General features: G+C 42.6%; 1 protein-coding gene and 1 pseudogene across 1 annotated transcript in view; both read left to right on the top strand.

Annotated features, from left to right (window-relative positions):
- Positions 1-5,805, top strand: part of Nfkbiz (NFKB inhibitor zeta) — a 40,984-nt gene extending 35,179 nt beyond the window's left edge. Inside the window, exon 12 of the mRNA XM_085832046.1 lies at positions 5,740-5,805. Coding sequence (XP_085688172.1) covers positions 5,740-5,790 — 51 coding nt within the window. The 3' untranslated portion in view covers positions 5,791-5,805. The remainder of the gene's footprint in view (positions 1-5,739) is intronic.
- Positions 5,806-7,289: 1,484 nt separating this feature from the next.
- LOC147000657 (U6 spliceosomal RNA) lies at positions 7,290-7,355 on the top strand (annotated as a pseudogene).
- The last annotated feature ends 13,842 nt before the right edge of the window (positions 7,356-21,197 follow it).

The following is a 21,197-nucleotide window of genomic DNA, read 5'->3' as shown; positions in this document are numbered from 1 at the left end:
GGAAAATATTGAACGCCAAGACATTTACTGTCTTCCCTGGGCTTACATCCTTACATCCTCGTATTATGGTTTCTGTATTTATTTCTCAAAGCTCAAGCCTGGGAAATTTTGGTGAAGGCCCTGAGAGATAAGTTAAAAATATATATCAGTTTTAAAAGTAAGCCACAGGCCTGGCTCTCTTGGTTCAGCATCTGGTTAGAATCAGGCAGTCTTGGACTCATATTCTACCTAGGACCTTCACCCACCATCTCCTCTTCCCATGTACTCTTTTAACATTTTTGTTTTGAGAGAGGGTCTGGTTAACTTATCTGGGGCTGTTTTTAACTTTCTTTTCAGCTCAGGCCTTGAATTTGCCATTCTCCTGCCTCAGAGTAGCTTGGATTACCATAATCTGGCAAGTTGACTTTTTTTGCTTTCTTTTTAAAAAAATTCTTACTTATTTTTAGTTTACGTGTATGGGTGTTTTGCGTGGCCTTAAGTCTACGAACCTTGTGCTCATGAAGGCCAGAGAGAATATCATTTCCCCTGGAACTGGAGTTTACAGATGGTTGTGGGTCACCATGTGGGTGCTGAGAATTGAACTTGCGTGTACAGGAAGAGCAGCCAGTGAGTACACTTGATCACTGAGCCATCTCTCCAGCCTCAGGATGATTTTCTTATGGAGTAATTAAAAATAATGTGCAATGTAAGCTTATGCGTGGTATAAAAATTTTAAAAAATTAAAAAAGTATGTCTGGTAAGACACACACAGAACTTATTACCACTTAACAGTGCAGTTCCTTGGTGTTCAGATGATTCACTGTGTGTGTGTGTGTGTGTGTGTGTAATTATCTCCAGATCTCTTTTCATTGTGTAAAACTGAAGCTCCAAGGTAAAATAGTTGCCCCCACCCTCTTGCCCCACTCCTAGCTCTGGAAACCACCATTCTATGTGTGTATTAATTTGATGACTCTTAAGTACCTTTCACAAGTGAAATTCTACTGTAATTGCCTTCTTTTGATTAGCATATTTCCCTTAGCGTGATTTCTTTAAAGTCTATCCAAGTTGGAGCACATGCCAGAAATCCTTTCTTGTAAAGTGCTGAGTCATACTAACCTGTGTGTCCAGGCGGGCCCAGCTCTGGTTCCCCTGCATCCATCCTTCTGTTGGGTGTGTTGCTTCCCACCTTCTGTCTGTCGTGAACCCTGTGTCTATAAAGACAGATGCAGGGCTATCGGCTCAAGCCTCTGCTGGACAGACTTTTTAAGGAACTGCACGGCTCTGTTCCATGGTATCTGTGTAATTTCTCACCCCTCTGAGTGTGCAAGGATCCCAATTTCTCTCCCTCCACGCCAGCACATGTGACTTTCTGTATTTTAGAAAAGTTATCATGGGAGCCATGCTCCAGGATGAAGCAGTAGCTCCCTGTGGTTTATGAGTGGCATACTTAATATTTAGTGATGCTGAACAATTTTTTGGTAATGTGCTTATAGGCCGTTAGTATATTTTCTTTGGGGAAATGTCTGTGAAAGTCCTTTTCCCATTTTGAGTCAGGTTTTGTTGTGGTTGAGAGAAAGAATAAAATCGTTGCAGTGTACATTTTGAGCAGCATTGCCAAGTCTCATGAAGACTTTATTATTTACTTATTTTCTTTCTCTTTCTCTCTCTCTCTCTCCCTTTCCCCCTCCTCCTCCCCCTCTTCTTCCCTCCCTCCCTCCCTCCCTTCCTGTGATGACATAGCCTGCTGTGAAACAGTTGGCTCCCCTGGGGTCAATCACAACTTTTTTTTTTTTTTTTTTTTTTTTTCGAGACAGGGTTTCTCTGTATAGCCCTGGCTGTCCTGGAGCTCACTTTGTAGACCAGGCTGGCCTCGAACTCAGAAATCCGCCTGCCTCTGCCTCCAATCACAACTTTTAAATGAGGGTGAATATTGCCCAGTTACTCCCTGAATTTTAACTTAGGATACCTGTGCGCACCAGTTGTTTCAGTTGGTAACTCTCTCCTTTGCTCCTACTCTTCTTTTTAGTACTAGGGATTGCAGCCCGGGCAAGTGCTCTACTACTGAGTTGTCTCTCCCTCACTTTTCACCTTTTGCTTTGAGCCAGGGTCTTGCTAAGATGCTCGGGCAGGCCTTGGCCTGACCCTTCTCCTGCCTCACCTTCCCAGGAACTGAGATCACAGGCCTGTGTTTTCAGGTCTGGTTAGATGCGGGGACTCTTGACACACAGGAAGGCACCTGCTATTCTTTTTGGAAAAGATGTAGTCCTACATGGATGGCTGGTTTCCATCAGGAGTGATAGCTCAGTATCAAGTCTGGACATGTTCAGTTTGAGCTACTCAGCTCTACTGAGCACTTAAGCACACTTACGCTTTAGGATCTCAGGGACTGAAGTGTGGTTTATGACTCACAAACCTAGTAGGCTGTCCAATTCTGTGATTTTTAGTAAATTCGCAGAAGTTGGCTGCTAGCATCACAGTTCTCTTTCATGATATTGTCACCATGTCACATAGAATCCCCCCCTTTAAAAATCTCAGTCAACCCCCAGTTTACTCTGTCTCTAGATCTGCCCTATTTGGCATATTTCATCCTATTTGGAGCTGTTTTTGACTGGCTTATTTCATTGAGTCCAGTGTCTGACAAGGGATGTCTAACACTCTATCACATGGATAGACTAGTGTGTAGCTCACCTTTGACAGGCAGCTGGATTGGTTCCCAGTGTCGGACATTATTTCAGGAATGCAAGTTTATGTTGATACACATCTTACTTCTCCCTTTCTCATTCTTTTATTGTTTTTTCCAGTCTTGAGTGTGTGTGGTATACATAGATGTGTGTATGTGTACGTGCATGTGTGGGGTGCATTTGTGTACCTGGGTGTGTGTGTACCTGTGTGGAGGCCTGATAATGATGTCAGTAATCAGCCTTCATCTTTTTTATTTTTGACATTTTTCACTGGGGCAAGGTCTCCCAATCTAAGCTAGAGCTGGCCAATGTAGCTAGATCCATACTCACCTTGCTTGTTTGTTTACTTTTTCCCCCTGAAACACAGTTTGTCTGTATAACCCTGAGCTGCCCCAGAATGCTCTGTGTACAAGGCTGGCCTTGAACTCAGAGATCCCTGCCTCTACTTCCTGAGTGTCGACTCTCACCAGCTGGTTGGAGCTAGCTTGCTCTAAGGACCTCTGGTCTCTGCCTTCTGAGGCTGAAATATAAGCAGGCCACTACACACAAGGGACATTGTGTGTGTGTGTGTGTTCTATATTTAGTTACTGGGCCATTTCGTGAGTCTTCTTTCTGTCGTTTTGATTCAGGATCATGCAGCTCGGACTGGTTTTGAACTTGCTATGTAGCTGAGAATGACCCTGTACTGTTTTTTGTTTGTTTGTTTGTTTGTTTTTAATTTGCTTCCCCCAAACCCCACCCCAACGGAGGACCAAATCTAAGTGAAGCATTGGGATTGACCACAGGTCCTCAGGTCCTTAAACAAACTAGATTCCCAGTTCCCCATTTCTGTTGAGTGGGTCAAAGTAGAAGTGAGGAATCTTATTGTTAATTTGTGTTCAGTTAAAAACAGCATAGGCATCAGGCACTACTATTAAGATGAACAAAAATATCTGGTGGAGAGGTGGGCAGACAGAACAATGGAGCTGTCCCTGTGCTGTGGAGAGAAGAGAACTGGATTACACATCCAGTGTAACACATACAGTGTAACACATACAGTGTAACACATAGGTGTTACACATAGGGGTGTTGACACATAGGAGAGAAGGCCGAGTTCCACATGTCATTGCCCAGTGGAGTCAGTGGGGTGGTGTGCATGAGGGGTTGTCACCTCAGGGGTTGCATACTATACAAATTGGGTCTTTCTGACCTTTGTTGTAAGAGTTCCATTACATAAGGGGCTCTTACAACAGAGGTCAGAAAGACCCGATTTTTATGAATATGTGAAGGATTTAAAAGAAACAAAAACTCTAAGGGAGCTATGTAAAGGGTCAGCCAACTCAAGAAGATGCTTATCCACACTTGTAACTACAGAAATTCAAGCAAAGCGAAAAGGAGACCCACGGAAGGAATACAACCCCAAGGACAGATAATGGCAAGTTTTAGCAAGGACATAAAGAACCAGGACCCTCATACAACCCCTGAGGTGACAACCCCTCATGCAGATGTACATTTACAGTGCAGCTCCTTTGGAAAAGCAGGCATGCTTTGTTTGTGGTGTTTGGTTTGATTATTATTATTATTTAATTTTAATTTTTTACAGTCCAGTTGTTATCCCCCTCAGGTCCACCCTGACTGTTCCTCATCCCATTCCTCCTACCTCTATCTCCAAGAGGATGTTCCTACCCCGCCCCCCATCCCACTAGACCTGCCCACTCCCTGGGGTTGTTGGAAGAGAGAATGAGCACATGGCTAATGTTTTTTTTTTTTTAATTAGGTATTTTCCTCATTTACATTTCCAATACTATCCAAAAAGTCCCCAATACACTCCCCTACCCACCCACTCCCACTTTTTGGCCCTGGCATTCCCCTGTACTGGGGCATATAAAGTTTGCAAGTCCAATGGGCCTCTCTTTCCAGTGATGGACGACTAGGCCATCTTTTGATACATATGCAGCTAGAGTCAAGAGCTCTGGGGTACTGGTTAGTTCATAATGTTGTTGCACCTACAGGGTTGCAGATCTCTTTAGCTCCTTGGGTACTTTCTCTAGCTCCTCCATTGGGGGCCCTGTGATCCATCCAATAGCTGACTGTGAGCATCCACTTCTGTGTTTGCTAGGCCCCGGCCTTGTCTCACAAGAGACAGTTATATCTGGGTCCTTTCAGCAAAATCTTGCTAGTGTATGCAATGGTGTGAGCGATTGGAATCTGATTATGGGATGGATCCCTGGATATGGCAGTCTTTAGATGATGGCTAATGTTTTAAAGAGTAAGTTGGACCACAACTTATTTTGCTTCCCTTGTTCCCCCCCGTTCCATCCCCTACCCTGCACTGAACATCTGCTTTTCTCTTGTGAGAGGAAGTGAAAGATTTGGGTTAGGCATAAAACCCAAACTCATCTTTAAAGCATTCTTCTCCTTTAAGAGCTTTCACCCACGACCCTGCTGGGTCAGATCAGCATGGGTGTACCTTACATCAACAGCGTTAGAGTGAATTTTACACAGTGTTTTTTTTTTTGTTTGTTTGTTTGTTTGTTTTTTGTTTTCCCTAGGAAGTACAACCGTGGCTACTGTATCTGAGCATCGTGAAGTTAAAAGCTTGCCCTTGTCGAGGATGCTGACAAGAGTTAAAAAAAGACCATCCTTTGAATGTCACAAAACTTTCTCTTGTCTTTTTTTTTTTTAAACTGATGTGTTGCCGACAAGACAAGAAGAAACATCTGAAGAGGATCAGTGGTGGAGCCGGGGATTTTTCCATATTCAGATCTTATGTGTATCTACAGAGGGCTTGATAGAGTAGAGAGAGACCAGGATTCTTGGGGAAGTCTGTCTCTAGGGAAAAAATGTGATTTATTTTAATTTTGTCTTTATAAGGATGACAATGGTTACATCTTCCCATATAGAAACATACTGGGCTCTTCTGTAGCAGCTGATGAAGTAGCTGTGACTAAGGTCCTCTTCTACTCTGCCATTGCCAAAGTACACCTACAGTTAGGGCTGTGATCCCTTCCCCCCAAAGTAATAGCTAGCAAGTACACATCTGTTATACACACGCTAATGTGCGGCCCGACCTGCTCTAACCCATTTAACTGTGCCTCAGGTGCATCGATGCGTTCATTATTTGTGGGGATTGGAATGTAGAAACACCTGAGGTTGGTATCTGGAGAAGGAGAAACTGCCCCTCGTGAAAGAGCTTTGATTCAGAAAAACCTAGAAGACTCTTGAAGGGCATATTGAGCAGCAGAGTCATTTTCTCTGCCTTGAATTTTCTTGAAACTTCCAGAATCCAGCTGAGGCAAAGAAGTAAGTGGGAAGAAACACCTGTCTCGATTTTCTTGCTTTTGGTTTAACATTATTTTCAAGTTTATAATTTTTATGATTTTAAAATAAGCTTGTTTTGCCAGGTGGTACCTGGTATAGCAGATTTTTGCTATAGAAGGGTGTGCCCCTTCCCTGGTCCATTAGTACAGAATGCACTACCATAGTTTAAAGCCCAAATGTCCCCCAAAGTCCACATGTAAAAAGTGTGGCCTCCAACACGTGGTGTGGCTGGGAGGTGCTGGAGCCTTTGAGTGGAGGTTGCCTGATGTCTTAGCTTCTTTTCTTGTGACAAAACATCCTGACAGGGAGAAAGGGTTGGCTCTAGTTCACATTTCAGAGAGCACCATGGCAGGGGAGCTAGGGTGGTAGGAGATGAGAGCAGCTGGTCACTTAGGCCCACAAAGAAACATAGAGCACAGAGTGCATGCTTGCTGGTACTCAGCTCACATTCTCCATTTTTATACCACCTAGGACCACCTACCTGCCCAGGAATGGTCCCAGCTGCAATTACTATATATATATATATATATATATATATATATATGAAAATAAAATATGAAAATCCCTCACAGGCACACCACCCAGGAACCTGACTCCTAGCTAATTCTAGGTTCTGTCAAGCTGATAATTAACACTATATAGCACATGCTGTTCAGGGGATATTGGGTTTCAGGCCCCTTCCTGTCTTTTTCTGACTACCATTAGGTGAACAGGCTTCCTGTACCATATGTCCCTGCCCTCACATACGGTGCCACCATAGACCCAAAGGAACAGAGTTAAACCATCCAAGATTTAAATGTCTGGAACCATAAGTCAAGATAAACCTTTCCCCTTTAAAGTTGATTGCCTTAGGTATTTCGTTACAGCAATAAAGAGCTGACTCACGTATTTCACAAGCAGGACTCCGCTCTACAGTGGTCCTAGAGTTCCTTTTAGTGTATCTAAAATTTAGGCAGGCTTCTTTTTTGACTCCTGGCTCCTGACCTCGGCTTCTTAGCATGCTTACTTCAGAAAATTTCTCCTTAAGACATGTATCTTATAAAATGTAATTTTTGTAAGTCACAAATGGCTTTCTGTGTGGGCTGAGGGACTTCCATTTGTAGTGTGACCATCAAAAAGCAAACAAACAAAAACATGAGGCCTCTACCTGTGTGAGGAGCCCAATTTCAGAGAGCACCAACTGGTAAACAGACGGTCATTTGACTTTGACAAGGCTCTCTCTCCAATGTCCTTCATATATGTCCATTAGCTCACCCTTTGTATTAAAAAACTGCTTTACCGTGCTTGCTTCAGCAGCCTGCATACTAGGTATGACTGACTGAGGTGACCTAGAGAATATTAGCATGATCCCTGTGCAAGGATGGCATGTGGATTCTTGAAGTGTCTCATACTGTTTTGCTAAATCAGCGTAATCCCTACTTTCTAAGTATTTGTTCTTATACTCATAGTTAAGTACAGTGCTTATCTCTCATCAAGGAAACCTCTCTTTGTATCAGATGGAGGCCATTTCAGAAAATCACAGTCAGTCAGAATGCAGAGATGTGGAGCCCATTCCCAATGGATACATCTACAAAACAATTCCCGAATCTCAAGGAACATTTGGGAAGTGATGTGTGTGTGTGTGTGTGTGTGTGAAGATTGTAAAAGCCCAAGGACCAGTGAGTTTGCTGTGAGATGCTGTGAGGTTGTGTCCCCTAGTAACATTAGAAACTTGCATCATTATTGCCTAAATATGAACAGAACAAGGACTACAATAGATGTGCTGACATGGATGGGGAAAGCCCATGATGCCTCAACCCCACACAGAGAACTGTAAATAACTAAGGATGCTGAGAGTGGGAGAAATGATCCTACCCAGGGAAGAGCACACCAATGCATTATCCAATGCCGAATGGTCAGCCATGATAACATACACTTAGGAAACATTATATAGACGGAGCAGGCTATATTTAGGAGTATATATGTGTATACACATACATACATGTAACAATAATTAATGAAAAAGGAGCTCATGAATTTGAAAACTATCGAGTGGTGGGGTATGGGAGGGTCTGGAGGGAAGAAAGTGAAGAGGAAATTATGTAATTATATTATAATATTAAAAGTAAAAGAAATAATATATTTTAAACACACACACAAACACACACCATCCCTTCCCTTCCCTTTTGTTTTAAGGGAATTGAATTCACTCTTATCACTTAGACTTGACTCCTTTAGCTGTCTCTCCCTCCCACGTAATATTCTTAATAATTCTTTAAGAATTTCATCAATGCATACTTTTGGTTATATTCATTCCATGCCTCTCCCTAACTCCTCCCAATCCACTCCCTCCTGACTCCATGCCTCTCCCCCCTCCCAACTCCGTGCCTCCCCCCTCCTCTCTTTAACACACACACACACACACACACACACACACACACACACACTCGACTCATCACGTCAAGTTTGTGCTGCTCACATACTCATGGGTGTGAGGTCATTTCATGGTTGACCTACCCTTGTCCTTTAAGGTCCATGCCCTTAAAAAGAAAAGCCCTCCTGTTCCTGGTCCAGAATCCATCAACTACCAATAGCTCCTCTCTGGGGTGGAGCTTGCTGAGCCCCTCTCCTCTCCTTGCTGCTGTCTGGATGTTGTGCAGGCAGCCATAGCTGCTGATAGTTCATGAGTGAAGTGGTCCTGCCACATCCAGTAGACCACAGTTTCAGTGCCATCTTCCTGACCTTTGTCTCTGGCAGTCTTTCTGTTCCTGCTTCCTTGATGGTCTCTGACCCTTGAGTGAGGGGCCCGATGAAGACGTCTTATTATTGGAGGGGCACTTCACATATACTGACTTTCCACCCTTTGGCCAGTTGTGGGTTCCTGTGTTAACTGAAGGCAGCCATCTTTGATCATGTGTTTGTTTAACTCTACCTGGTGCAGTCTTTCTTTGACATATGGAAACTTGTGTAAGTAAAATAGTATTTTACTTAACCTGATTCCCCAGTGAGTTTGAAAAGCCAATAGCCCAGAACACAAGATGACTTTGTTTTTAGTTTTTTCTTTTTTTTTTTTTTTTCTTTTGGTTTTTCGAGACAGGGTTTCGCTGTATAGCCCTGGCTGTCCTGGAACCCACTCTGTAGACCAGGCTGGCCTCGAACTCAGAAATCTGCCTGCCTCTGCCTCCCAAGTGCTGGGATTAAAGGCATGCGCCACCACGCCCAGCTTCTTACAAGATGACTTTGTTATGGTGCACTGCTATTTCGAGTCATTACTGGGGTCTTGTCATAGAAAATATTTTTTCATACTTTAATTATATGTAATAATTCTAAAACCAAACTGCTTTTCATATTTTCCTTGTCAAGAGGTCTACTATATACCCCAATCATACCCACATGATATAATATACAGAAAATGCATACACACACACATACGGCACTTTATAAACATTGCTTCATTAATTTTTATAGCATTTCTGTGTTAGGTACAATGATTTATTTCATAAATAAGGAAGTTGAGACTCAGAGAGGTTGAGTAAGCAGTATACAGGTCACACACCTTGTACGTATCAGACGTATGATACAACCCAATCAGCCATTCCTCACAAAGCGCACATCATCCTTGAGCTATCTTGCTAGGATTCTGCCCCCAAGTCTGTATTTCCAAAGGAGCCAATAACAAGCTTGCCATGTTTTATCTGTATGCTACCTTCCAGAGGTACCGTAGAAAATCTCGCTACTGTGTACAGGGTTTCGTCTCAAAGCCATCTGCTCCCTCCCCATTTCCTCTGTGTTTGTCACCTGTCATTCTGCTTTGTGACAGGGTTCCTGGAGCTGAGCAACCAGGCTGATCTGGGTTCAGGATTGCTCAGCCAGGGACGTCTGGGGATCTCCCATGGCGTGTCCAGCACTTCCTCAGTGGAACTCGAAGACAGAGTGCTTTCCTGTTTGACTCATGTGCAAGAGGAAATTCCGGCATTTTCTCAACCACCTGTTCTTTGCAGCGTTGGGCGATGAATGCAACCCAAATAATACACCATTGTATCATCCGTTGTGAGCTGATGACATCATAAGGCACAATAACAAGAACCCTAGAAAGCAGATGGCAGCAGCTTCTACCTCAAAGTCTTCCCAGCAACAGACCAGTCCCTATTAAAATGCCTGTCTTTTTAGCTTCCAAGTGTCTTTTTTTTTCCTTGAAAGTAAAGGGTTCTTTCCGGTGCTGACCTCAGTCAATTTATCTGTCCATCCCTTAAAAATCATAGGTAAACTTTCAGGACCACCAGCTGTGGAAAAAAAAGTCATCTTGGGTATCACTCATGGCGCCATGCATCTGGGAGTCCAATGAGTCATACTTTACGACAGAGCCCACCCTCTTTCTCATGCTTTACGACAGAGACCACCCTCTTTCTCATGCTTTACGACAGAGACCACCCTCTTTCTCATGGGACGCCCCCAGGTTTTAATCTGTGAACTCAGGAAACGGTCTGTGGGGTTGTGAACCGGGGCCATCTGAATTCAGGGAAGCAACTGTGAGGTTGCCGACATGGGCTACAGCTGGCATTTCTCTTTTTGCCCTGCTGGGGTGACTGCCACTAGCTAGCTAGGCTTCTGATACATACAACTTTTGACTTGGGTAAGTGCACGAACATTATTTGTTTTTTACTTCTATGGTTTCTGTCATTCCTGGATACTTGCCAGTTGGTGCGGTGTTTTATATACATCAACAGATGCTGTCCAAAACAAGGAAGGTTAAGTAATTAAAAGATATATTATTTTTCAATGAGTGGCTTATGGAAAACTTAGAAGAAAAAAACTTACCCACAATCCCACTGACCTAGAATAAGCTTGCTTCTTTTCCCTTTCACCCTCCTTCCATTCCCTCCCCTCCCTGACTTTTCACTCTTTATTCCAAAGTTGTGTTGTTTTCAAGAAAAACAAACAAAACGTGGACCTTGCCAAGAAGGAATTTACAACCTTAAGGCCAACACAAATGTGAAAATTAGGAAAAAAAGAATATTGAAAAAAAAAAAAAACAACCCAGGTAGCATATGGAATGATGATGAGAATAGAATTTTGATTATCCTTTTATTTTAGAAACGCATTCCCAGGAACACAACTGAGACGTATTTGGCCTGGATTGTCATTTGGCCTTGGCTCTCACTTGCTGCACATCAATAGGCAAGTAAGCTTAACCTCTCCATGTTGTATTCTCATCTATGACCTAGGGAACATAGGCTCTATAAATAAGATAATACACCCCACATGTTTAATATAGACCATGTTGCATAAGCCCCTAAGAAATATTAAGATCATTCCTTGTAGCATAAGGTTGTCAAGAGACCAACTAACTGCAGGGTTGAGATTGCTTTGTATCTCTCAGGGCTGTCTTCTTGCTTGTGAGACCCAGTCATTAATAATGACCCGAGTTTAAAAATGCATCAGCTTCCTATTTGAATTGCTTTAAGATATATCCATGGGGATTTATCAATGAAGGTGTTTGCCAAGTGCTTCTGGGATATCCTGGTCTTTTTTTGATGAGGAAGTTACAATGGATTCCTTCAGAGTGGCAGACTCTTATTTTTAATGAAGATTGCTATTAACGGTTTTCATCACCAAGATGGCAAAACCAGAAACTAGCTTGTAGTTTTTTTACTTAGAAAACAACTGCTTCATTACAAACTAGACCTTCGGCGGCACTCCTCAGAGCTGACTCTGTGACACCTGCCAAGGGGAAGGCAGAGAAAATCTGCATATGTATTTGTGAAGAGCTCAAAAACCTTTTAATCTGGTATTCAGTGTGTGTTGCACAAGATTACAAGTTTTGTTTTTGTTTTTGTTTTTATTTTTGAGGAAAGATCTCCCTGTGTAGCCCCGGCTGTCCTGGAACTTACTACATAGATTAGGCTGGCCTTGAACTCTGTGATCCACCTGCTTCTGCCTCCTGAGTGCTAGTATTAAAGGCACTTGTCACCATGCCGAGCATAGAATAATTTGTTAAGGAATATATTTTACGAGTTACTTTTATTTTTATATTACAAAATCAAATGATGTTTATTAGAAAAAATAGCAGAAATAAAAGATAACAGAAAAAACTTAACATTTGATTTACTTCCTCTCAGTTTAAAAAATATAGTATTTTAAAATACATATTAGTAGAATTTCTCTCTCTCTCTCTCTCTCTCTCTCTCCTTCCTTCCTTCCTTCCTTCCTTCCTTCCTTCCTTCCTTCCTTCCTTCCTTCCTTCCTTCCTTCCTTTCTTTCTTTTTTAAATTTCAGTGCTGGAGATTGAATCAATACGCACATGTGTCTGTCTTAGTTAGTGTTTTACTGCTGTGAATAGACACCATGACCAAGGCAACTCTTTTAAGGACAACATTTAATTGGGGCTGGCTTATAGGTTCAGAGGTTCAGTTCATTATCATCAAGGCAGGGACATGGCAGCATCCAGGCAGGCATGGTGCAGGAGGACCTGAGAGTTCTACATCTTCATCTGAAGGCTGCCAGCAGAATACTGGCTCTCAGACAGCTGGGACAAGGGTCTTACAGCCCATACTCACAAGGCCACACCTCGAAACAATGCCACTGTCTGGGCCAAGCTTATACAAACTATTACAACATGCTAAGCAAGTGCTCTATCTAGGAGTTGTTTTCCTGTCCTTTTTAAGTTTTATTTTGCAACAAGGTCTCACTAGTTTGCCCAGGCTGGCCTCCAACTTCCTTGGTCTTCCTCATTTATCATCCTTCGGCTTCTGCCTCTTGATTGCAGGCCTGCACCATTGGTGGCCTTCATAGATTTAATATGGGTATTTAAAAAATTCCAAATTCTTAAAGAATCATTAAATCATCTTTGCTTTGGTGGGTTGGTGAGTTATGTTGAAGGAGGATAAGGGTTCGATATTACAGTCTCGTTTACCTGAGTTCTAGCAAGAAGGAAACTTGTCATTCACTGTGATCTGGAAATTAATATTAACAGCATCAGCTGAGAACATCTTAGAAGAAATTTTATCCCTTCTCCAGACCGAGTGAATCCTAACTGCATTTTTAAAAATGATTTTTGGGTGGTTTATGTTCACATTAAGTTTTAAATAAACACCATCATTGGAAAAATTTGGCAAAGCCTCTTTTCTCTAACAGAATTGTTAAATGTCTGATTAGTCTCCACTTTTGGAATAACATCCTCTCCTTCCAGACAATCACTGGCTTCCTGGATCCTGACTATTGCAGAGGCTTTGTTGAAACAGAGCTGATTGGAGATCCCCTAAGCAGCCTGCCAGAGAAGGTGACAGGTGCCAAGTCAGGAGATAGATGACTATTGGGCACATCACTCTGTCAATAACATGTTGTCAGTCTGAAGTCTGCACTTAAGCCTTGTGTGTCTATGCATGTTTGCATATGCATTCATGTTTGTGTGTGTACGCATGGACACATGCAGGTCTGAGACAGCCTTGAGTACCTGAATGAGCTTGGCCTTTTTCTTCGTGGAAGACTCTCACTGGCTTGGAACTTGCCATCAAGTTTACTTTGGCTGGCAAGACCTTTGGATTCTCCTGTCTTAGTCCCCACCCCCGCCCCCCCAGCATCAGGATTACAAGCGAGTGCTGCCATGCCTGGCTTCTTATACTGGTTCTGGGGATCAAATGTAGGTCTTCGTGTTTGCATGGCAGTGCTTAGTAGACAGGCCAGATCCCCAGCCCAATTTCAACATTTTGTTAGTCTATTGAATATTCTTCCTGCCATCACTGTTGGCTTACCAGGAAATGATGTTGAGCTAATTGAAAAAACACTCAACGATAAAGCTTACCAATGGTGTTTTCATTACTCAGCCCTTGGGGACAGCAGTCTATTGACTTGGAAAATTGAGACCAACTTGAAAAACAAGTAACAAGAAGAGAATTCTTCAAAGCAACATATCCTGGAAACAGTTGCTCTTTTTTTTTTTTTAAAGACAAAGTCTCTCTACCATATCCCTGGCTATCCTGGAACTCACTTATATAGACCAGACTATCCTCAAACTCACAGACACTCACCTGCCTCTGTTTCCCAAGTGTTGGGAATAAAGGCATTGCTTTTAAAATGGAGGTAGGGTTTTCTCAGCCCTGTGCACTTACTGGAGTTGGAATGTAGCTACAAAGCAGGGCTATGGCAAATTTATGGTGTTCATGTCTAATAACAATAGCCCTCATGTGATAGTGTCTTATGATCCCCCCAAAAAAGAGTTTGATGGTGCATCTCAAACTTCAATATGCAGACAACTAGACCTTAGGGGTCTAGTTGAAATGAGGACATGGTATTGTGTTTATTAGTAGCCCCAGCGTGGGTCCTGAATTTGACTGTCTCCCAAGTTTGACGCCGAGCACACACATGGCAGCTCCCCACCATCTGTAACTGCAGATCCAGGGAATCTGATGTGGTCTTCCAGCTTCTTCTAACCTCAGCTTGCACACAGTGTGCGTATATGCACACAGGTAGGCAAACACTCGGACACACAAAATAAAAATAGATTTGAGGTTAGGGGTTGAGATTAAGGTTGAAGCTGAATACCTGACATATCTTAAAAGAGAAAAGCTGTCGGGTATTAGACACACCCGAGTAGGGCACCTCCTTATGAGCTGTTAGTCAGGAAGGCCACAAGAGATCCCCCAAACAACACAAGATTTTTGCCTTTACTCTTGATTGGCCGCCAGAATTAGATAACAAAATTATAATGTTCAAGATATCACTCACTTTGCTTGCGAGATACAGAGAGCTCAGGTTGGGACTGAGGCTGGGGGCTTCCTTCCTGCTGGCCTGCTTTCAGTCTCAGAAGATGCTACGCAGGCTACTAGGGAAGAAAAGGAATCAACAATCTTTCTTTTTTTTTTCTTTAATCTAAGATTTTTTTTTTATTATTGGGTATTTATTTCATTTACATTTCCAATGCTATCCCAAAAGTTCCCCCCCCCCTCCCACACCCACTCCCCCACCCACTCACTCCCACCTCTTGGCCCTGGCATTCCCCTGTACTGGGGCATATAAAGTCTGCATGACCAATGGGCCTCTCTTTCCACTGATGGCCGACTAGGCCATCTTTTGATACATATGCAACTAGAGTCAAGAGCTCTGCGGGGGGGGGGGGGGGCGTACTGGTTAGTTCATATTGTTGTTCCACCTATAGGGTTTCAGATCCCCCCAGCTCCCTGGGTACTTCCTCCAGCTCCTCCATTGGGGGCCCTATGATCCCTCCAATATCTTATGCAGCTTCAAACCCTACGGTCTATGGACCAAACTACCAGGCAAGATGCTCTTATTTGTGTAATAGTGGCACTACTGTTGTGACAAAACTATTGTTTGTTGATTGGATTTAAGGTCCACACCACAGGGAGTCAATACCTGAGGCTGGGGGCTTCCTTCCTACTGGCCTGCTTTCAGTCTCAGAAGATGCTATGCAGGCTACTAGGGAAGAAAAGGAATCAAAAACTATTGTTTGTTGTGACAAAACTATTGTTTGTTGATTGGATTTAAGGTCCACAGCACAGGGAGTCAATACCTCGTAATGTTAACCTGTTCCAAAAAAAAAAAAAAAAAAACATGTTGGGGGAGGTCATAGGTTTGTGTGTGTGTGTGTGTGTGTGTGTGTGTGTGTAGTTGTTTTGTTAAATTACCATAGCATCAAACTGTCTTCAGATATTTATGTTTCAATCTTTAGACAAATGCTACTCTCAGACTAACTCAGAGAGGCCTCTCTTTCCAGTGAACAGTGGCAAATGCAGAAACTCGCGGGTGCACAAGGTGTGAGAATAAGTGACAGGTGGGTGCTCAGCCCTCAGCAGGAGGAGGTGGCTTTTGTGTATAACCACAAATGGGTGATCGGTCTCTGAATTAAAGACTAGAAGAGTCCCTGCTCCAGATAACTCTGAATGAACACGCTTCTCTTTCATGTAGAGCCAGAAAAGTGAGTTTACTCCTGTTCCCATGGTGATCAGTGTAGAGAAAGAATATTCTAAACAATTAAACTACCTTGTGAGAGGCACTGATGTTAGTCACTGAAATGTGAATCACTGTTAGCTGATCATCCTTATTGCAAAATAAGCCTAGTCCAGGTGAGGCTGATCTCTCAAAGAAGGAAAACCCAGCATCGGGCAATATGAGCTGTAGGGGATGTAGTGGGTATGATTTTGCACACAAAGTTGTGTCTGGCTCAAGTTCTGATCTCAAGTCCCAGCCTCTTGCTTTTATGTCTTCTATTGGTTGGCACTATTAAATAGAGCGGGACTTTCAAAATTAAGCAAGACTTCATATAACCTGAAGGATTTGTTAAAAGGTATTCTTTCTGGGTGTGGTGGCACTCATCTGTAATCCTAGCACTTGGGAGACTGATATAGGAGGCTTGCCATGAGTTCAAGGCTAGCCTGTGCTATATGGCAAGGGCTAGTCCAGTCTGGGTGAGACTGTGCCTCAAACATAAAACAACAAAAACATCAAAGACATGTAGTTTTGGGTCCTATTGATTCAGTAGGTCTGCAGTGGAGGCCAGAATACTCAATACAAGCCCCACCCCTTTTGTGGCTAAGTTGTGAGTCACGTGTTGTATGGTACCAACTACAGAGGTTTAGAAGAAGAGCAGAGATCTGGGGATGGTGTCTGAGTGTCAAGTGTTCCTCGGAATTCATTTTGTGTGTGTGTGTGTACTTCCTATAAACAGAAGGATATATAAAACCATAAAGATAATGATTTGAAAAACTCAAAATACCTTCGAGCTAGGTCAGGAGATAATTTAGTACATAGACAAACCTTTAGGGGTAGTTTGGTTATTTTTTAGTATCTATGTTTTATTGGCTCCTCTTCAGGGCTGGGGTTACAAGTGGGTGACATATCTGGTTTTTACATGGTACTAGAGACTGAATTCAGTTCTTAATGCTTACAGAGCAAGCATTTTACTGACTGACCGGTTGATCTATCTCCCGAGTCCTTGTGTCTTAGTTAGGGTTTCTATTGCTGGGAAGCGTCACCATGACCACAGAAGCTCTTAAAAGGGAGTATTTAATTGGATGTGGCTTACAGTTCAGAGACTTAGTTCACTATTACCTTGGTGAAAAGCATGGCGGGCATGCAGGTAGACATGAGACTGGAGAGGTAGCCAAGAGTTCTACATCCCAATTGACAGGCATCAGGCATCGGGCATCGGGCATCATCAGGCATCAGGCATCAGGCATCATTAGGCATCGGGCATCAGGCATCAGGCATCAGGCATCAGGCATCAGGCATCAGGCATCAGGCATCAGGCATCAGGCAGCAGGCATCAGGCATCAGGCATCAGGCATCAGGCATCAGGCATCAGGCAGCAGGCAGCAGGCAGCAGGCAGCAGGCAGCAGGCAGCAGGCAGCAGGCAGCAGGCAGCAGGCAGCAGGCAGCAGGCAAGTGACATTGGGCCTGGCTTGAGCATCTGAAACCCCAAAACTCATCCCCAGTGACACACTTTCTCTAACAAGGCCATACCTCCTAATAGTGCCACTCCCTATGAGCCTATGGGGAGTCATTATCATTCAAACCACAATACCCTGTGAAAATATGGATTATTATTATTTGTTTGAAACAGAGTCTCATTTTGTAGGCCCTGCTGGTGTAAGGCTTACATCAATCTTTTTCTACTTTGGCCTCCTGACCCACTATACCCTGGTAGAAGTGATATTTTAATAAAAATGTATATACCACTTAAGTTTTCCAAAGTTTAAGTTTGTGGTATTTTTGTATCCTCTTTTCTTTCTCTCTTTTTATTAAAAGTGTATTTTTTCTCACATAATGTATCCCAATAACAGTTTCCCCTCTTTCTCTGCTCCTCCCAGTTCTTTCCCACCTCTCCTCCCATCCTCACTCACTTCCTTTATGTCTCTCATTAGAAGACACACATATTTCTAAGGGATAATTATAAGGTAAGATAAAATATAATACCTTAAAACAAAAACTAACATGGGACTATGACAAAACAAACAACCAGAGAGAAAAGGCACAGGCAATGACACACTCATTCGCATACTCAAGAGTCCCATAGAGACAATAAACTGCAATATATATGCAACAGAACAACAGGGTAAGAAGAGGGAAATATTAATAAAATAAAAATAAAACCAGTACAAAATTAAAAAACAGAAATACCCCCCAAAAACCCAACCAAACCCCCAAAATGAAAAGCCCTGCTATGACATTATATTATGAGACAAGGAACCTCCAAAGATGACATTGAGTTCATTTTCTGTTGGCCATCCATTGCTGGGCATGTAACCTACCCTTAAGGGTAATTTGTTTCCCTAGTAAGACTTCCTTGGAGAAAACTGCATATTCATTTTTTTATGAAATAAGAAATGGCTTCTGGGCTAGGGATAGGGGCATGTGTCCTCTCCTGGGCTAGGGATGGGGGCATGTGTCTTCTTCTGGGCTAGGGATGGGAGCATGTGTCCTCTTCTCCTTTCTGCTCTAGGACCAGATCTAGTGCAGACCCGTGTGCATCCTAGGCACGCTGCCTCAGTCTCTGTGAGTTTATTTGTGCATTAGTCCTGATGATTTTCCATCCTGTCTGAGTCTTACATTCTTTCTGTCTTCTCTTCTAATGGGTTCCTGAGCCCTGAGGGTAGGGATTTGATAATGACATCCCATTTAGGGCTGAGTGTTCCAAGATCTCTCACTCTCTGCATGATGTCTGGCTGTGGGTCTCTATATTTGTTCCTATCTGCTGCAAGAGGAAGCATCTTGGATGATGACCAAGCAAGACTCTGATCTTTGAGTAGAGTAGAATGTTCTTAGGAGTTATTTTATTGCTAGTTTTTGTTTCATTTTGTTTAGAGCAGTCGTATTTAGTTTATCCTAGGTTCCTGGACTATCTAGTCCCTGGTTCTTGGTGACTGTGGTGGTTTGAATAGGTTTGGCCCCCCATAGACACATATGTTTGAATGCCTGGCCAACAGGGAGTGGCATTTTTAGGATGTGTAGCCTTGTTAGAGTGGGTGCAACCTTGTTGTAGGAAGTGTGTCGCTGTGGAGGTTAGCTTTGAGGTCTCTTATGCTCAAGCACCATCCAGTGTGGAAGTCCAGTCTCCTGGCTGTCTACAGAAGACAGTCTTCTTCTGCAGCCTGCAGATCAGGATGTAGAACTCTTGGCTTTTTCAGCATCATGTCTGCCTGGCGGGTGCCATGCTTCCTGTCATGATGATGGACCAAATCTTTGGAACTGCAAGACAGCCCAAACTAAATGTTTTCCTTTGTAAGAGTTGCCTTGGTCATGTTGTCCCTTTGCAGCAATGAAGCCCTAACTAAGACAGTCACCTAGGCAGCTTTGGGTATGGGTTCCGTCTCATGAGATGGGCCTTAAGTCAAATGAGACACTGGTTAGTTACTCCCACAAGCTTTATGACATCATTGCCCTAGCGTATCTTGCAAGAAGGACACCATTGTAGGTCAAAGGGTTTGTGGCTTGTGTTTCCATTTCTCCCTTGATAGCATGAAGAGAGCCTACCTTCCTGTACTAAGGCTATTAGCACAAGGTAGTGAAGGCTCTTTGTGGGCACCAGCTAAATATCTGTGTGTTCAATGAGTTATTTAGCAGGAGTGTTCAGTGATGGGGCCTTGATGTTAGTTTATGGAGAGAAAACTACAGTCTTGGCAACAACCTTGGTTGTTTGGGGATTTCCATGGGACCCTTTTGGCCAACAACTCAATGAGATATAACAGAGAACTGGTGCTGGAAGCTTCATTTGGTATCAAGAGCGGGCCAGTTGGAGGTCTGTCTTCCCCGTTATTTGGTAATTTCATTTAGATCACTTTTATATGTGTATATATTTTAGGAAGCATCTACTTCATTAGGTTTTCATACTACCCTTAAAATGGCCCTTAATTTTGTCAGTCTCTCCTTATATTTCCTCCCTTATCCCCCTTTTCTTCCTCCTTTCTACTTGATCCTCCAATTCTAGTCACACCCTACCATCCATCCATAGCTATATATTCTATTTGCTTTTCTTAGGGAGATCTATCTGTCCCTCTGGTCACTTACTCCACTCTTCACTTCTGTGGTTCTATGGATTGTAGTTTGGTTATCACTGACAACCGCTAATATCCTTATATACATGAATATATTCTTGTCTTTCAGGGTATGTGTTAACTTATGCAGGATGATTCATTCATTAACTTGCAAATTTCAAGATTTCATTTTTTAAAAAATGGCTGAGTAATACTCTATTGTGTAAATGTACTACACTTTTTTGTCTGTCCATTTATTAAGGGACATCTAGGTTGTTTCCAGTTTCTGGCTATTATAAATAGAGCGAGTATTTCTAGTGGGATGAAGCATCATTTGGCTATATGCCCAAGAGTGGTATAGCTGCATCTTGAGGTAGTTCATTTCCTATCTTCCTGAGGAAATGCCATGTTGATTTCTTTAGTGGCTATAAAAGTTTGCAGTCTTACCAGCACTAGGTGCATGTTCCCTTGCTTCCTATCCCCACCAGCACGAGCTCTCATTTGCTTTATTGATCTTAGCCATTCTGACAGGTGTAAGATGAAATCTCAAAGTAGTTTAATATGCATTTCCATGGTGACTGAGGGTGCTGAACATTTCTTTGAGAGTTTCTCCACCATTTGAGCTTTCTCTATTGAGAATTCTTTCGATAGATCTGTACCTCATTTTTTTAAAAATCTGGGTCTTTTTTTTTTTGATACCTAGGTCTTTGAGTTCTTTATATATTTTAGATATTAGCCTTATTGTGGTTTGAATAAGAATGATCTCCAATAGGCTCACATATTTGAATGGTTAGTCATATGAGCACATATTAGAAGTTATGGCTTTGTTGGAGTAGGTGTGACTGACCTTGTTGGAGGAAGTGTGTTATTAGGGATAGGTTTGAGGGTACTCATGCCAGCACCACCACCCTCTGCCATGATAATAATGGACTTAGCCTCTGAAACTGTAAACAGTCTCCCAATTAAATGATTTTATTCATGAGTTGCTTTGGTCATGGTGCCTCTCATAGCAATAGAATAGTGACTAGGACGTCTCTATTGGGTGTGTAGTTGGCAAAAATCTTTTCCCATTCTGTAGACTGCCACTTTTTCTGATTGACAGTGTCCTTTGCTGTACAGAAGCTTCTCGGTTTGATGAGGTCCCTTTTTATTTAATTTTTGATCTTAGTGCCTGTACTATCAGTGTTCTGTTTAGGAAATTGTCTCCTGTGGTAACACATTCAAGGCTATTCCCACTTTCTCTTTTATCAGGTTCAGTGTATCTGGCTTCAT

The sequence above is a fragment of the Mus caroli genome, unplaced genomic scaffold (genome assembly GCF_978045245.1).
Source record: "Mus caroli unplaced genomic scaffold, Mus_caroli_1 scaffold_17, whole genome shotgun sequence".
Lineage (NCBI taxonomy): Eukaryota > Metazoa > Chordata > Mammalia > Rodentia > Muridae > Mus > Mus caroli.
This window is presented reverse-complemented; position numbering and strand designations above follow the sequence as displayed.